The sequence below is a fragment of the Dermacentor andersoni genome, chromosome 11 (genome assembly GCF_023375885.2).
Source record: "Dermacentor andersoni chromosome 11, qqDerAnde1_hic_scaffold, whole genome shotgun sequence".
Classification (NCBI taxonomy): Eukaryota; Metazoa; Arthropoda; class Arachnida; order Ixodida; family Ixodidae; genus Dermacentor; species Dermacentor andersoni.
The window spans coordinates 56,831,621-56,848,878 of record NC_092824.1 but is presented as its reverse complement, the minus strand read 5'-3'; the positions used below and the strand labels follow the sequence as shown (position 1 = coordinate 56,848,878).

General features: G+C 48.6%; 1 protein-coding gene across 1 annotated transcript; it reads left to right on the top strand.

Moving 5' to 3' along the window:
* Window positions 1–2,315: 2,315 nt before the first annotated feature.
* Window positions 2,316–15,752, top strand: LOC140213989 (uncharacterized). The gene is made up of 5 exons (XM_072285194.1): window positions 2,316–2,371; window positions 4,481–4,873; window positions 8,251–8,527; window positions 14,171–14,445; window positions 15,368–15,752. Exons 1-5 carry the CDS (start codon window positions 2,316–2,318, stop codon window positions 15,750–15,752), a joined length of 1,386 nt encoding a protein of 461 aa, XP_072141295.1.
* The last annotated feature ends 1,506 nt before the right edge of the window (window positions 15,753–17,258 follow it).

The following is a 17,258-nucleotide window of genomic DNA, read 5'->3' as shown; positions in this document are numbered from 1 at the left end:
CGACGAGAAGCAAACTACACAGGGCGTTCTTGGCCATCCTTGTCCCTGTGTGCCAGGACGGCTCCCACACCGTCAGGACGACAGGTTTGGCATGATCTAAGAGTACCAGCACTTGAGCCTTGGGTGATTGGGCCACCTTGGGCCTTCCAGCTCCTTGCGGCGCTGGAAGGCCCGGTCATGCTCCTTCTTCCCGACCCATTGCTGACCATATGAAGCAGGTGGAGCGGCTGCAGATGATCCGACAGGTTTAACAGGAAACTCCCGTAGAAGTTGAGGACAAGGTAGCTCTGAAGCTACTTGCTGTTCTGGGGCTTAGGCGGCTTGAGAACAGCATCAAATTTGCGGGGAGCCGGGGCTAGGCCAGCCTGGGAAATGAGATGTCCAAAGTACTCAGCACATTGGGCCAGAAAATGCGCTTTTCCAGCTTGACCTTAAGGCCGCCGTCCTGCCACTGTGCCAGGACGTTGTGCAGGTTTTGCAGGTAGTCCCTGTCGTCGCGGCCAGTAACTAGGACGTCATCCAAGTTCCCCGCCACGTGCCTCATGCTCCTAAAGAGGTTGCCCATCTCCCTCTCAAATGTGGCTGGGGATGAGGCCACGCCAAACGGTAAGCGCGTTTACTGGAAGAAGCCCAAAGTTGTCTATATTGTGACATACTTCCGGGAGGCATACTGGAGCACGCGCTGCTGGTCAGCATCTCGGAGGTCGAGCTTGGTGAAGTTCCGTCCACCTGACAACGTTAACCAGAGATCTTCAATCCGGCTCAACGGGTACTTCTCGACGGTAGCAATGGGGTTGATGGTAACCTTGAAATCCCCACAGATCCTGACACTGCCGTCTCTCTTGAGGACTGGTACGATGGGAACGGGCCATTCAGACGTTTTAACGGGCACCTGCATGCCCCCTCGCTGCAAGCGTTGCAGCACGTGGGTGACCCGGTCCATCACAGGGCGAACTGGCGAGGCTTGAAAAAACGTGGCCGGGCTCCCTCAGGAACATAGATACCAGCTGTAGTGCCGATGAATGGGCCCTACTTGAATGTGCTTGAACTCGGTTAGGAGCCTGGGGACGTCTTTCACAACATACATGCAGGCTGACTTCCTGGTACTCTGGGAGACGAACGACCAGTGCATGAATCCAGTTTCGGGACAGCAGCGTCGGCGACGACCTTTTGGTTAAGTAATAGGGAAGGGTTGCCTCCATATCGCCAAAGCGAACGCTGAGCTGGTCCTGACCCTGGGAGAGCTACCAGGCGTAGCTGCGCAGCATCACGCCCGAAGCCTTGACAGACATGCCGGGAAAAGTACGCCTGAAGAGTTTCCCTGCCAAGACCTGCAAACTGGCCCCTGTGTCCAGCTCCATAGAAATGGGGTGCCCGCAGATTTCGACAGTCAGCAGGTCCAGCGGCACAGACTACGGTACAAGGCCTGCACGCCACATGTCGAAAATCGGCGGGTCCTCGGTCACAACGTGGAGCCTGGCCGCGGAAGAACTTGAGCCTGCTGCCGAACGCCCCTGGTCCATACCCTTGCTACGGCTACCGTGGCCGCGGGCTTGTGTGGTACCATGGTTCGAACCAGCCTGCTGCTGCTGTTTGCTGTTCGTCCTCCCCCTTCCGCATACCCGTGCCAAGTGCCCATATTTCCCGCACATGAAGCATTGTGCTTGAGAGAACTGGCACTGTGAAGGGGAGTGGGCACCACCACAGCCGCCGCAGGTCGCTTTGGTGGTGTCAACCACAACCATTTGTCGCTAACTTGTTTACCGCCGCTTCCACCGACGGTGAACCGGTCGCACGGGTAATCTCGCCGGCGTCCTTGGCGGCAGTTTCTATTACCAGCTATTGCCTTCACGGCGTCGTCCAGCAATAGGTCGGGAAGCTCCAGAAGTCGTGTCTGCATGGCGGGGTTGTCGATGCCGCAGACGAAACGGTCCCGGAGCAGCGAGTCCAGCTGGTCCCCGAAATCGCGGGCACTCGCTATCCCTCGTAGCGCAGCAACGAATTGCCCGAGGGTCTCTACTTACCGGCGGCTCCGGTTGTTGAAGCGAAAACGCTCCATTAGTGTGGATGGTGCTGAGTTCAAATGCCAGCGTAGTATGGCGAGCAGTTCACTCGACGTCTTAACATGCGGCTTGGGTGGCTTTAGAAGGTCGAGCAGGAGATTAAAGACGCTGGTCCCGCAGCTGGCCAGAAAAATGTCCCACTTCTTGGCCTCCGGTGTGTCGTTTGCCCGGAAGAACACGTGGACTTTTTCCTCGTAAATTGGCCAGGCGGACCCATCTCCGTTGAACGGCTCGAGCTTTCCATACAGCGGCATGGCGGCAGCAACCGGGGGTGGTGTTACGCCGCCCGTGGCGGCGCGGCACGATCCGTGGGTACTCGTCGCCAGTGCCACAATCCGCCCGGGTTCGTGAACGAAGGAGGGCTCGAGGAATCCTCCGTTAGACGGACGCTCCGCAGCCTGGTGGTGACGAACGATGATTGACCACAGAGCAGCTGTGCATTTCGGTGTTTATTGGGTGCGGTGACCAATCTTGCCTACCGAGCATGGCAGGCCACCGAGCCTGGCGGGCCAACGAAGATTATGCCCGAGGGGGCGTCACATGCTTCTTACATTTTAAAGTAACTTCGCCTTGCAGCACAGTATCGAAACCGGCCGCCATTCATAGCAGTTCTGCTCCTGCTGTTAGTTTGCAAAAAACGAGAATGTTTTCTCCATTTCCAGGAAATAAGGCAGGCACAGGATGAGTTTTCCAGAGTTTCGCAAATTTCGTATCTCATCGAGCCATTAGCGAACTAAATGCTAAGTTGGATGGAGATCTGTGAAAAGCTATTCTGGAAGAATAACATAAGTTTAGTTGATGTAGATCATGATTTACTTCAACTTGTAGTAAGCACGTACGGCACAATCAACTTTGCGTTTGTCGACACTACTGTTTACGAAAAATTAACGACGAAAGCGCATGCACTGTTGGAAAAGCGTAAGTCGCGGAGCTAGTGCAGAATTTTTAATAAAATTACTGGTACTTACTTTCTGTGGCCACTGTAGATCAAGGAGGGCCAGGAATGGACACATGATTAAGTTAGCGATACATGCACATGAGTAAAATTAGCATAATTATTTTGCATGAACGATAAATCATTGTAACTTCCACATGTTTTCGCGTGATAAAAATTATGTGCTACCTTAAAGAACTTGACAATGCATGACTCTCTCTCTTTTCTTGTTACTGTGTTTCAATGTACGCTTCAGTATGCATGGTAGACGTGTTATAGAACGCGGAAATCACATATTTTTCTCTGTCAAGTTTCCTGATCAGCGTTACTCGAAAGCTCAGCCACAGCGTAACCGAACCCGGCATTCTAGTGTAGCAATTCAAATCGTACACGAAATCTACACATTGCGTCAAAATCAGAAAGTAAAATTATTTCTTCGCGATAACAATTATGTGCACACTCCAGGCGCATCTTTGCCGTCTGCGCCACTGTCGCCGGGATGTTCCGTATAGAGTCCAAGGGCGATCACACTGTCGCCGCCCCCCGCATGGTGTATGTGCGAGTGAAAGCGCGCGAAGGGAGTCGCTGTCTATCGCGGCTCAATCTGGCGCGCGTAAGTGAGGAAAGCTGAGAGGAAACGCGCCGTCTCTCCTCATGCGAAAAGCCAGGGGGAAAGAAAGGGCGGCGCAGCGTTTGTCGCGGCCCCGGCGCAAGAGGAACCGACGATTGCCGCTCAATCTCGCGCGCGCAACGGAGGAAAGAGGGAGGCAGCATCGGAGGGAACAAGTGAGGAGGGGGCGTTGTACTCCTGCGGGAACTGCTTGCTTTGCGCGAGCGCGCATGACGACGCGCGCCCTATTATCAAAGTGATCTGCAGTCGACTCATACTTTTGAGCTTGAATGAACTTGAATGCAAACAAGCGGCTCGAAAAACTGCCCACCTTGCTGCAGTGCCGTAGTCACCGGACACTAACACGCAACCACTTTCCACTGTCAGAATTTCAAAATGCAATGCCCTAGATTTTACCACTTCGTGTTATTTACATACTTCAAAAGCTGCAGCCACGGTAGGAGTGAATTCAATAAGAATTTTAGTGGCCACGCCCAAGTTGAGTGCCTACGGCACGGAAATAATTATTCGCGTTTCCTCTGAGGTCCCTGGAGGGTCAATTTGGATATAAGCTATGAGAGCAGGGTTAAATGACGACAAACATCAAGCACTCGCAGCACGTTGCGGTATCCGCAGTACGTCAAAGCGTGGTCTTACAGATAGGAAGACGGTATTCGAGGTTAGGAAGTGGCATTCGAGCACAATCTATTGTAGTAATGGTTTTGTACTCGCTTCTAACATGCGCGTAATAATTTAGCGCACATCTCTAGGATAAATAACGTGCGGCTTAGAAACGAGCAAATACGGTAATTGATTAGTTCGTTTACCTTATGCTTCTAATTCACTGAAACACATTTGTAATGGACCACGCAGGCGGGAGTTTTACAACGTTACCGAATCATGGGCGAATGAGACCGAACACTTCGTGAGCTTTGCCGCCACCCACCAGGTGGATACATTGTACCTGCGCGCGCTGCAAGGCAACACGGGATTCCATTCAAATTACAGCGTGCTGGACCCAGCGGAGATATTCGACACAGTACCGGCCCTCAACCGCGAGCGATGGCGGGCTGAACTAGACCGCAATGGAGCCGGCATCTCCGGGCACGTTGTCTTTGTGTCAACCAAACCGGGTTTCGTAAGAATGTTTCTAGAGCTGTGGAAGTATCGTGGCGAGCACGACATGCACCTGTTCCTCTCCTGGTGCACCGTCCAGAACGCAGCACTCTACGCGAACCGACGCCTGCTGGTCAACTTCTACGACCGGTAAACAGCGAGTTTTGCAAGAGCAATAAAGTCTAGGGCTGATCTAATAACACTCAATCCTATACGTACGGTGCAGGAGTCACCTAAATACATTCGTTCTTGTGTGCCAGTCCGAGCAACTCGCGCATATGAGACAGCGAATTGTGATGAGGGAGTTCTCATACCTTCCGGCAGTCCTAGGCTGCCGGAAGGTATGCTGCACATGCTGCACAGCCTGTTGCTGCGAACTTTACGACATGACATCGTGGTACCATACCGTCGGTATTGCACCTTTCAGGCAAAGAAGTGAAAGAAGCAAAGCAGCATCTGTCAAAGAACTGTAGCACATGTTTACAGCACTGTCTATCTGAGAGATTGAACAGCAAGGATAGGAATTCAGGACAAAACAGCCATGATGAGGAACACGCGAAATCAATCTTGCCGCCGTCACGGCTCTAAACCCACATATTCATTTCTTCATAACAACTACGTGAAAGCGTCAGAGATCTGTGCATTTTCGAAAGCGAGTTAAGGTCCTAAGGACACCGTTCCGGCTGATTTACCACTGTAGTGAAAGGAGCTTTGTGTGGAGACATTAGCTACTTTAGAAGCACGGGCAAAGACCGCAACGCGTGTAGTGTAATTGTATTCACATAGTTACGGGCTCTACGTGGCAAGTGTTTCATGCGACAAGTGCATGGGATCTTGGCAATGCAACAAAAAGACCCCTGAAACTCGCAGCGCAAATGCTAGAATTCCAGCAAGGTGTTCTGCCCCAAACATGACTGTATGGGCTTCTCTAAGAAAAGAAACTGGGTACCATCTCGGTTGCTTCATCAACGAGCGTCCTCCTGCGGACGTTACGTGTTTGAGCGTTAACAGACGTCAGTAGTAGATATATTGGAAGCGTTGTAAACGGAAGAGATTAATGTACGTTCGTCACGAAGTGGTGGTCAAGACAGCTGGTGCTACTCTGTGCGAGATATATCATTACTGCGCTCAAGAAGTTTGCAAGCAAGTCAAGACGGGCAGCGCAGAAGCGGTGGGTTGTGCAGATCTATCTGAGGAGTTTTACTGAAGTTGTCGATTGAAATTCCACACATTTGCCTAGATATCGAAGTAGTAGAACGATGTCGCCGTTCGTCGTGGAAATTCATGTCTAGAAACGACGCCGGTGATCAGTAACTGTAGGAATCCATTGTCGGGGAAGCAGGCATAATCGCTCTGATCGGCTACTCCTAAATGCAGACTGTGATAATGAGAGAAGTCACTCACTGCGACAAAAACCAGACGCTTATGGCCATGAACTCCAAGTTAAGCTTGGTATTTCTAGGCAACATCAGTTGTATGTACCTCAGGGACAACTAATACACAGGAAGAAGAATCTACATGAGAGCGACAAATTCTTTCACTGGTTTTGTCTTTTGAGGAGTGGGGGTATATCGGACATAGCTGGCAGTGAGAACAAGCTCTGTATCGTAGTAAAGAAAGTTGAAGAAATCGCCAATCTTCGAGAAAGGAGATAAGAAGTAACGTTGTCCTAGACGGAGGATGTCGGCACCTTGGACAAGCAAGGAGCGATAACAAAACATCGGAAGTTTCTCGATGTTTAAACACGAAAGGCCTTTAAAGCACTTATGGTAAGGCCGTACAGGATCACCTGCGAGCTGGACATGCGGAAATTGTTGAAGCTTTACGGCTGGACGTGCCACAAGATTGTTACATGCTGCACAAAGTCATGCGAAAGCACCCACTAATCGCAAAAGTCAAGCCCGAGTTGGTGATTTTTAAAAACACGTGTGGCACCTATTAAGACAACGACGCTACCACAATTGGAGAGTCAAGGCGCCTTGATCGGATCAAGGCTGTCTTAATACGTCTCCAGTGTCCCTCATTGACTTAGACTGCTCTCACATGGTTGATTTAGCTGATATAGTCGCAAAATGAGAAAATAAATCAAATGAAACCAACATCATGCGGCTTACTCGGGTCCAAACGGCAATTTATAGCGCGAATGTGTCTACCACGCGCTATTTAATAATACAATCCAAGGCTATTTAAAAAGATGTTAGAAAGTTTAGGGAGATCTATATGTAATTTCCAAGAGTAAGTAACGGGGTATTTAAGCCAGAAGAGCATGACATAGAAATTTATTTTGGCTAGGTTTCATGGTGGTGTGTCTGGTGACAGCATTTTGTCAGTAGGATCAAGCTTCCACTGGGAAAAGTTTACAGCATAGCGTGACTGAGCTTTGAACAGCTGGCGACTGTCTCTGGGGAAGTACACGCATTCGTGAACGCAAGGTCTCTCACCTCTGTTGAATCGAATCGCGGAAAATCTGGTACACTAACACCGGCCGACATCATATTTGGACTGTCTGACGTTGCTACCGCTGGCAAGCATCGAAATGTCAGTGGACTTGCCGCGCAGCAGGAAGCTGTTCGAAGGTGCCTATACAGGAAGCGACTCACCAATTGCTTCTGGGAAATGTAGACGAAAGAATACCAGCCGCAGCTTATATCAGCGTGCTCTTCCCGTAAGAGCGTGAGAGTCAAAGCAGGAGACACCCTGTTACTCAGCGCCGAAAAGTCACCTCGAGAAACCGTGAAAATTGAAAAAAAAATTATGGGATTTTACGTGCCAAAACCACTTTCTGATGAGGCACGCCGTAGTGGAGGACTCCTGAAATTTTGACCACCTGGGGTTTTTTAACGTGCACCTAAATCTAAGTACACGGGTGTTTTCGCATTTCGCCTCCATCGAAATGCGGCCGCCGTGGCCGGGATTCGATCCCGCGACCTCGTGCTCAGCAGGCCAACACCATAGCCACTGAGCAACCGCGGCGGGTAACCGTGAAAATTCGTAAGGGTTCTTACATTGTAGAAAAGTGCTGAATGCCGAGTCCACTCGTGCAAGATTAAGCGACAGCAAAGATTTGTCACCAGCATACAAAAACAAAAACACTATGCACCCGATCTGAACGAGTAACTTGCCTGACAGCAATATGTTGATGCAAGTTCAGCAGCGTCTTACGAGGCAGCCCGTGCACAGACGAATACACGAAGCCAACTACTAACATAACAGCTGAAAATAATTATCGTTCCTGGTGCTTTAAGCCTCACTTTTTGCGGTGAACTACACACCATCTCAATCTGCCTTGCTCCATCAGTACGCAGTAATTAAAAAATAAAAACAAAATAGAGAACAGGGTGAATTTCACGAGATTGATTTAATCAGCCATCACTTTTATTATTTGGACAACACATGCCGCACTGAGGCATGAATCGCACTGTCAGCCAAAATTTCGCGTTGGCGAGGCAGCACAGTTGTGGAGTATTGTTTCAAGACATGTACTTGCTTAGCCACGCATTGTAACTGTATGCAATTTCCCCACGCAGTGAAAGCAGCGCAGACAAGTACCACGCTGCACTGTGCCTCAGCAAGGCGCACCTTCTGTGCGGCAGTGACCTGTTCGGCAAGTACTTCCAGGACGTGATCTCGGAGCAGGTGATGCGTCTCGCGCAGCGGGTCGTGGCAGACACCCGTCAGGCATTCGCGAGTCGCCTGGAGCGCTGGCCGTACAGGGATGACAGTATACGCGTGGTTGAGGACTGGCCGTCAACCGACGTCGCCCTCGGGTACTTCAATCCGAGCCCCCATGACGAGAAACGTCAGGCAAGGGAGCGCACAACATCCTCGCGTCTTTTTTCTATAATGAGCCCCGTTAGTGTCTAAAAAGAATTCGCCCTCCGGCTGCATGAAGTCGACACTGATAGCAGTCCTACAATTTCCTTGAGCGCACCAGTTGCACCAACAGCGCTAAAAACTTATCGTCCTAAATGTTTACTGCTGCGCGCTTTCGTACGAAAACCAGGATTGCTTCCGCTTTGGGCGCTAATTTAAACGTAGGCCACGAATTTGCGGCAAACATGCGCAAATCGCTCGTGCTTTTTTAATGGAAGCTTTCCTTGCCTCTTCCAGTCACTTTGCTGGTTTTGGCCGCTGTCGAGTGCGTAGCTCGACGTCAAAAGGCCTCCCTCGAACCAATGACAAAAAATTGCGCCACAACGTCTATATCGGCTTATAGAAGGGCGAAATTTGGACTACACGTCGTGCCACTTTCCGTGCCTGTAACGGCCATTTTATTTTTCATTCCATTTTCATCTTAAGCCTTAATCATCATCTGTAATGCCTTAAGCGCCCGGAAGCAATACATGAAGGACGGCTAAAATGTGAGAACAGATGAACAGAAAAGCACAACAAACAATAACAACAAAAAACAAGGCAGAAAAATGATTCGGATCCCGCGCACTGTGGAAATCGATGTATGCGAAGCTTTATGTGCTGTTCAGTTTGATTGACGATAATTAGCGGTGATATCAACAGCGAGTGTTTAATTTCTTCATTGTTTTCTCCAACACAAGAGCGGTGAGTTCATATTAAACGTTGCTTTGCGTGCACCACTGCTGCTTGTGTGCGTAGTACACAAAACACGTAAGGAGAGGCTTTCGCTTGATGCGCTCTTGTGTGCCATATTTCGTAACCTCCGAGAGGGTTGAGCATTGTCAATGCCTAACATGGCACATCGCATTGTGGCAGAAGCATTAAACTTGGATTATGGGGCTGTAGGCGCCAAAACAACAATGGGAATATAGGGCAGGCCGTAGTGGCAAACTCCGGACAATTTTCACACAGTGTTTCTCTTTAACGTGTTTTAATCTAAGTGCACGTGCGTTTTCTATTTCGCTCCGCCGAAGTGCTGCTGCCTGGGTCAAATCCGCGACCTCGAGCAATGCCGTATCCGCAAAGGTATCGCGGCGGGCCCAGAAGTGTTGATTTTACGTGCGACCGCTTCCGTAGGGTCGCATTGAACCCGCCGTGCGCTTTAAATAATGCGGCTCTCCTTGGACACACCATGTCCGCTTGACATATTTGCATGCTTTTATTTTTCAGAAATAGCAGCAACGCCCCGTACTGTACCTTGAACTTAAGTTTATCCAGCGCTTCCTTGCCTTCTCACGTCACAGTTTCCCTGCCCCCCCCCCCCCCCTCCGTCTATCTCCCATCCTGTATTTGTATGGGAAGTGCGAGCGAAAAGTGGCGAGGTTATTATTCACTGTTTCGCGACTGCGTCGGTTTTACCCTACATGGCGTCTTATCCCGCTCCTCCCTTCCATTCTATTTCTTGACTTGCACGTTGGTGAAAAGGTGAGCGCTTCCGGGGGGTCACGGATAATTTCAGCTCTCAAGAGGCTAACGTGGCGACGACCCCGGAGCTCCAGAGGGCCTTGAGCACATTCGACATGGAGCAGTCCAAACGAGTTACTCGCTTCTCTTTTCTTCTCTGCCACTCTCCTTTCATGTATATACACGCTCTGAGCCATCCCGGATGCGGTATGCCGGAAAGCAGCAGCAGTGGCAAAGTCGAAGGAAAAGGCGAAGAACACTTCGCTTTAAAAATTATGAAAAAAATGGAGACATCGTGTTAGAGTAAGGGTGGGTTGGAATGGTAATTACGCACTGTGGTTATTTAACATTTCGCGTAATTACATATGGTCAGTGCATGAGACCATGTTTTCTGTGAGGCTGTTCAAATGGGTTACTGCGTCAGGGAAGAATGAAGTGTTCATGGCAGATTATCGGGAGATAATGCGTGATATGGGACGTCTGTGGCTTAATCCGGACGATGTGCGTGAGGGTGGACTTAACGAGTAATACGTGGACGGCGGATGAAAATAAAAGGTGTGAAGTAAGCAGAGACGAGAGCTGATCAGGCGGGAGGCAAGTGATGGTACTTGAAGCGTAGGCTTTAGTGCGGTTGTGCTCTTTTTACGAGAGCAATTGGAGGTTATAAACCGAGCAGCGTGATATTGTATTGCTGCTGTACCACAGGTAAAATGTCATTGAGAAAAGTGCCAGATAGATTAAGTATATTATGACTGCGGACGTACGAACTTAGATATGCTAGCTTTTACAGCGAAGCTGTTTATGGCTAGCCGATTCTTCCGTCCATCCTTCCGTCCGTCCATCCATCAGTCACCTCTACGCCGAAAACTCCCCAGGCAAAAACCCATGCGCATGCACAAAAGAATCTGAAAAATAGGCGCGCGATTAAGCAACCTAGATAGTTCAAGGCCTGTTTACTCCGATGAATGACGCCACGCTATTCTGGCTAGAAATTTCCATTGACAAGGCTGGCGTGATGAAAACTGTGATATCAAAACACTGTTGCCTACTCGAGAGCATCCCCATTAAATTTAATGGCAGTGGGGCCAGGCAACATGACGTCATGGATTGGAGTGAAAAGGCCTTGAGCTTTCTAGGTGCTGTTGGATTAGCTGCGCCAGTAGTGACGTCGTTGCTCTCCGTCGCAGCTGAGCCTGTGCGCAGCAGTTTCTCTCCGGCTCCGAAATGGGTAGGCCGAAATGGGTCATGCCTACTCCTTAAGAGCAGGCAACTTTCGATTAGCAATACCGCGAGCAGAAGCGGGAATGAGCTCTTCTACGCTCTGCCGATGCTGTAGCCCCGGCACAAGAACAAGCACGTGCAGCCGAGCGCAAGCAGCAACTGCGTACCGATGGTCCAGTAGCCTACCAAGCCGTCGTTTAATGAACGACGTGATTAACCCAGCGATAAAGAGCGACGCCACACGTTTCAGCTTCGCTGGTTAATCATCTCTACAGAGTGCTTGGGCAGTATTCTTTTTTTTTCTATACGGCTCCACACCGGACGTGTTCTTCTGTTTTAGAAGCATCGGTGTAAAACTTTCTGTGATTTTTATATTTCTCCGGAACAGCGCGGAAATGTATTATTGTGCGTTCTTATAAAGTTATAGTGTGTTCTTATTATGTGTTCATTCTTACTGTGATCTTCGTGTAACGCATGAAAGTAAGGAAGAAAGAAGTACTGTAACACCTATCATTTGGCTGCTTCCATAGTTCGTGAATCGGGGTTTCGGGCCTATTCGTGGGTTCCAAATTTAAATATTGCGAGCTTGCATTAGTCCAATTGTGCCGTAAAACCTCCTTTGAGTTTCTTTTTTATTTGAGTTGATGCGGGTTTCACTTTACGTTTTAAATATCCAGACGCACGTGAAGCATTAGAACAGATGGTGTCAATATGTGTTGACCATGATAGTGTCAGTGTCATGGGAACGCCGAGGTATTTGCAACACGGGGCGTGACACTGCTATCCGACCCCACCGGCCAACATCGCTTCCGCGAGGTGTCCGCCACGACGACACGCGCTTCCGCCTGAAGTGTAGGCCGATTATAATTGACTGATACAAGTTTATAGCTGTATGTCGTCTGAGGTATTTTGGGGAACTGTCGCGTGTGTGTGCCGTTTTCTATATATTATGTGCGTCAATACATGCCTGATGAGTCTTTGTGCTTCTGCGTGTTGCTTCTGCCTCTTTCTGGAGTGATCCTGCACCCAATAACATCACACCCACTTTCTTCACTTCCAGCACATGCAGACACGATAGAAGGAAGCATACCGTGTGGTCCAGAAAAGGTTAACCAATCTGTTCAAGGAAACAAAAGATTTGAAAGAGACGGTGTAAGATACGCGTACAATTTAATGCCTACAATGTTCGGTCGTCACGCGTGTGACGACCGAACGCTGTAGCCTTAAGATTGTACGAGGGATAATCACAAAGTCTTTGCCCATATTTTCTTTGCCAAAGTACGGCTGTAAATGCAAAGTCAACATATTTATTCCTCCAGCGGTGGCCCTTTCTCAGACCAGCCCGATCTTATCAGCAGGTAGCTCCGCGGCACGATACTGCTCACAGTTGTCGAAACTGCGATGGTGCTTCACTCGTCCACGGCGTACGAGCAACGAAGTGTGAAGTGTTTACTATAGATCAAGTGACGAACGCCTATCAAAATCTACAGGGAAATGCAGCCCACTTATGGGGAAAGGTGTCTCATATTGAGAAGTGTGAAATGGTGGTGTTGAGAGTTCGCAAAAGGCCGCGAAGACTTGCATGACAGTTAGCGTTCGGGGAGGCTGCATGCATCGCTGACTGACGACAGGGGCACCTCAAATTTAGTTCTGCGGTGGGACAAATGTCTGAACCGGTGTGGGGACTATATGAAAATATAATGTAAGGTGCATAGAATAGTCGTATTTCTGTATTTACCTGTATGTGTGTTATTTTGGCTAATAACATATAGAGGCAAAGACTTTCTGATTCGCGCTCGTATCTCGCACCATCTATCTCAATGTTTTTTTGTTATTTTCGTTGAACATCTTGGCCGAGGTTAAGTGGGACACCGTGCAAATTTGCCAACTGAGTAACTGACACAGGGCACGAAGACGCAAACCCGCATTGAAACGCTGTAGCGTCAAGGTGACCTTGCTCAAGCGGCCGCCCAGCAAATCAATGCTCCTGTAGCCGTCACGGTAGCTTAGTGGCTATGGAGTTGCTCCAGGTTGCGCGTTTAATCTCTACCACAACGGCCATATGGATGGCGGCGAAATTCATAAGAGCTTTGGCACTAAGCTTTAGGAGCACGTTAGCGTTCCATGCGATGCTCCGCGTGAGGCAATGAGACTGCTAAGATCCTCTCATCCGCGAACAGCACAGCAAGCTCCGTTTACATCGATTCTCACAGCGAGGAGAATCCGCCTGATTTTTTATTTATACTTTCGATTTTCTAAAAAGTTTGTGGAAATTTTTCGAAATTCAAGCAACCAGAACTATGAAGCTTAAGAATTTGTGATTCGGCAACAAGAAATCACATCAGAGTTCTGTAAACTGATTCTCATATTACATCTACAACGGACAAATTGATATATATATATATAAATCCGAAATATACCGCAAATTTATGAGTTGGTTGTTTGCAAAATCACCGTCACAAACTCACGCCAACTGCAGATTCATATATGAAATCTGTCTGCTTTAGATGTTCTAATGGAAGTAGTTTACATAGCTGCAGTTTCAGATTTCGGGGCATAGCTACAGATTTGCAAACTCGGTGCTATCACAATTTTTAACTAACCGATATTCAGCAATTTTTGTAACAACTTTAAGGCCTAAATTGTAAGTCCGCTTGCTGCAGTGACTAGCATTAAGCTTCCATTTTCTCTAACGCCACATATTTAATTCAGTTATGTCCAGTGGTTGCCTCACAGAGGCATTTATGCCTTCTGCGTGTATTTGCGAACAACTATTTTCTGCGTGCATATCAATTTATGCCTTCTACACGTATTTGAGTACGCGGCATCGGCACTCACCACGAGCTCCAGCGTCCTCAGCTTTTACGCAGCATCAGCGTAGCCTAACAAAGTGCACCGTTTGTGCCACAGCAGATGCCAGCCACCACATGCACGCGTGACCTCGGCGACTCCCTGGTGGACAACTTGTTGTTGGCCTCACTGGGCCACGTCAACGAGAGTCGTCGTTGGACGTCCGAACAAATAGAGCACGCTGATTGGTTCGTGCTGATGCCGGGCAATGACCTGGCACTGCTGCCGTACGCGCTCACCTTCCCGTGGATAAACGAGGGTAGCACAAGGTTCATGAACTACGGCGGACTGGGCAGCCAAGTCGCCTGGGCACTCAGCGGTCTATTCCTCAGCAGGTAACCGTGTAGCAGCGCTAAAGCGCGGTACTGTGTTCGAGTGATGCAAGAGTGATTTCGTTTTGCACAGGGTCAAGGATTTGTTACAAGAAAACTCACAAATATTCTCCGTTTACCTAAATGCAGTGGGGTTCCACTTAATATCACCAAAAATGTGAAACGTCATTCCACTCAACGAATGTTTTCCTTTTTAAGTACATATGATAAACATGTGGCACATTGTCCCATAACCGACACATGCTTCTAGGTAGACATGAGTGAAAGAGCATTCCGCCTAAAAAGGTGCAGGTTTGTGGAACACAGTTCCGAAAACAGAGCCTGCTTCACTGGAACGAAGTTCCGCGCTTCATTATGTGTGATTAAGAAGTAAACAAAAATGTATTATATGAAATGGTGTTCAACCTCTGTTGTGGTTTTATGTTCAACTTCTTTCTGCTAGAAAAGTGGACATTATTAGCAAAATTTTCCACCTTCAGTGGAACCAAAGTTGTACGACATTTGTAATGTAAAAAATGCAGCGGCAGCCGTTTATCTTGTAAGGAACTCTACTTGACCATGCGCAGAGTAGCTGGTTGAACCTAGGACCAATCTTTCTGCCTTTGATGTCATCAAATTTTCTCTCTTCCTCGGCCAAGAAGTGCTTGCCTACCACCATGATACCCTACTGACCTGATCTTTCGCCGCTTGGCTTTGCGTTTTAGCCGTGGCCAAAATTTGTTCAGCTCGCCGCAAATGGGTTTCGTCGTAACAATCGCTCTTTTCTCATGTAAACGGCAATAAATGGACCCTGTAAACTAGTTTATGCACATTCTAAAAAAATTAAATTATGGGGTTTTTTCACGCCAAAACCACTTTCTGATTATGAGCCACGCCGTAGTTACCGCTGGCTGGTCTCTAATTTTTTTTTTTTTGCTCTGCGTAGCTACGCCAGATCTCGGGACGCTGGCGACGCCATCAAGCGGGTGCTCGAAAGTGCCAACAAAGCCAGCCGTCCTCGCGATTTGGGTGGTCCTGACAGAATCCTCCAAATTTTGCGCACGCTGGCCTTGGGCGTGTCATACGACGCATACCGTGCTGCCAGTGGAGCTGAAGGCGACGAACACCTCGAAGGGTTCGAAGGTTACGGCGGTGCCGCGATGTTCTTCATCGCGTCGTGTTACGCTCTGTGCCGTGGAAGCGACACCCTGCTGCCCTTCACTGGCACCGAATGCGACGTGCCATTCCGAAATGTTGAGGGTTTCGGGGACGCGTTTGGCTGCGCACTGGGCAGTGCGATGAACCCCTTCAACAAGACGGCAATCATGTGAACTTGGCACGTGCCTAAAAGGCGCGTCGTTTGGTTTGTTTTTGTGTACAACACAAACGTTTGTAGATTTTCTCATTAATGCTAACTCTTGACGTCCCTATATTACTGATAAGGTGACCATTGTTTCACTATTTATGTAAAGCTTCTGCAGGCAAGCTTCGCTGCACTCATAGAGTGAGGTGCTTACGCATAAAACCAGAAATGTCCAATTTTACTTTTCCTTCAGATGTTTGCACAAGATTATTGCACGTGTTTTCACATTCACCATGGCATGTATTGCGCTGAAACTGCCGCAGCATACGAAAACCAACTTGGCGGTCCACTTATTGACTAGCTTGCGCAGCTTAGGCAGCGCTCAAGGAAGCCCGATTCGAACGAAATAGAAGTCCAAATTCTTCACACAGAGCTGCTTCTGATGAATCATACTGGTGTGTTGCTTGGCTCGAAGAAAGCAGGTCAGCACTTACGATTGCCTTTCCTATGAATTCTCCTATTGTTCACTAGCTCAGTAACCGGGTTTTCTAGAATTGCACGCAATCCAATGTTAAGTCTCACCATAGTGAGACTTATCGAAAATCATTCATTGTGACAACACGTTGGCTGACGTTTCTACATTTTAACGACGCACGTGTGGCTTGTGCTCAGAGAATGCAGATTGTTCTTGTAGCAGTGTGTACGGATTGAAACATATTCTGTTGGTAAACACTGATATAAATGTTGTGTCAGTAACGTGCGTGAATATGCAATTCTGTGCCCAAAGTGACGGAAGTGTATACGAGTAAAGACGCATATTTATCATCCGTCACTGTTCTTTTTCTCGGTGCTTCGATCGCCAGTAAAGTGGATATTCATTACGAGTATGCGAGTGTAGGCTGGTGCGGCTCGGCAATCATCGGCTTTGTGGCTGTTGAAGATTTTAAAACAAAACTGTCGCCTTGATCGTCCCGCGAGCAATGCAAAACCACCTTCGCAGTGCACCCACGTATTAACAAAGCTACGCCCACTGGTTTCCGAAAATTAGAATGTACTTCGGACGACACTTTCAAACGGCGTTCTGCGTTCAAACCGAAACGTCGCAACTTTCGCTGTGACCCTTTTAGCGGCGACGTGCATTCCGAGCTAAACACCCGAAGTAGTTGCGCTTACGTTCCTGACTTTTCGATTGAAGCTTCTAAAACAACCTTGCATTGCATTAAAACCCGCCATGTTTGCTCAGCTGCAAACATTTCCAAATTCACGCACTGTTTTTTGTGCTGCAGTTCAAGTATTAAGGTTTGGTGCCCCGTTTTCAAGCAAACTAGGCGCACTTTCAAGCTAGGCGCACTGCATATATTTGCATCTCGCTACCAGAGCCCAATAAAGAGCGATACCCACTTACGGAAGTACGGAAAATGAATGCACGTTCATATCAAGGGTGTTCTGCGTGTTGAAGCAGCGACGAGTTGAGGAGAGATCGCGCGAGTTTAGACTATATCTGTGCCGCTGGTAAATTGCTCTGAACATGTGC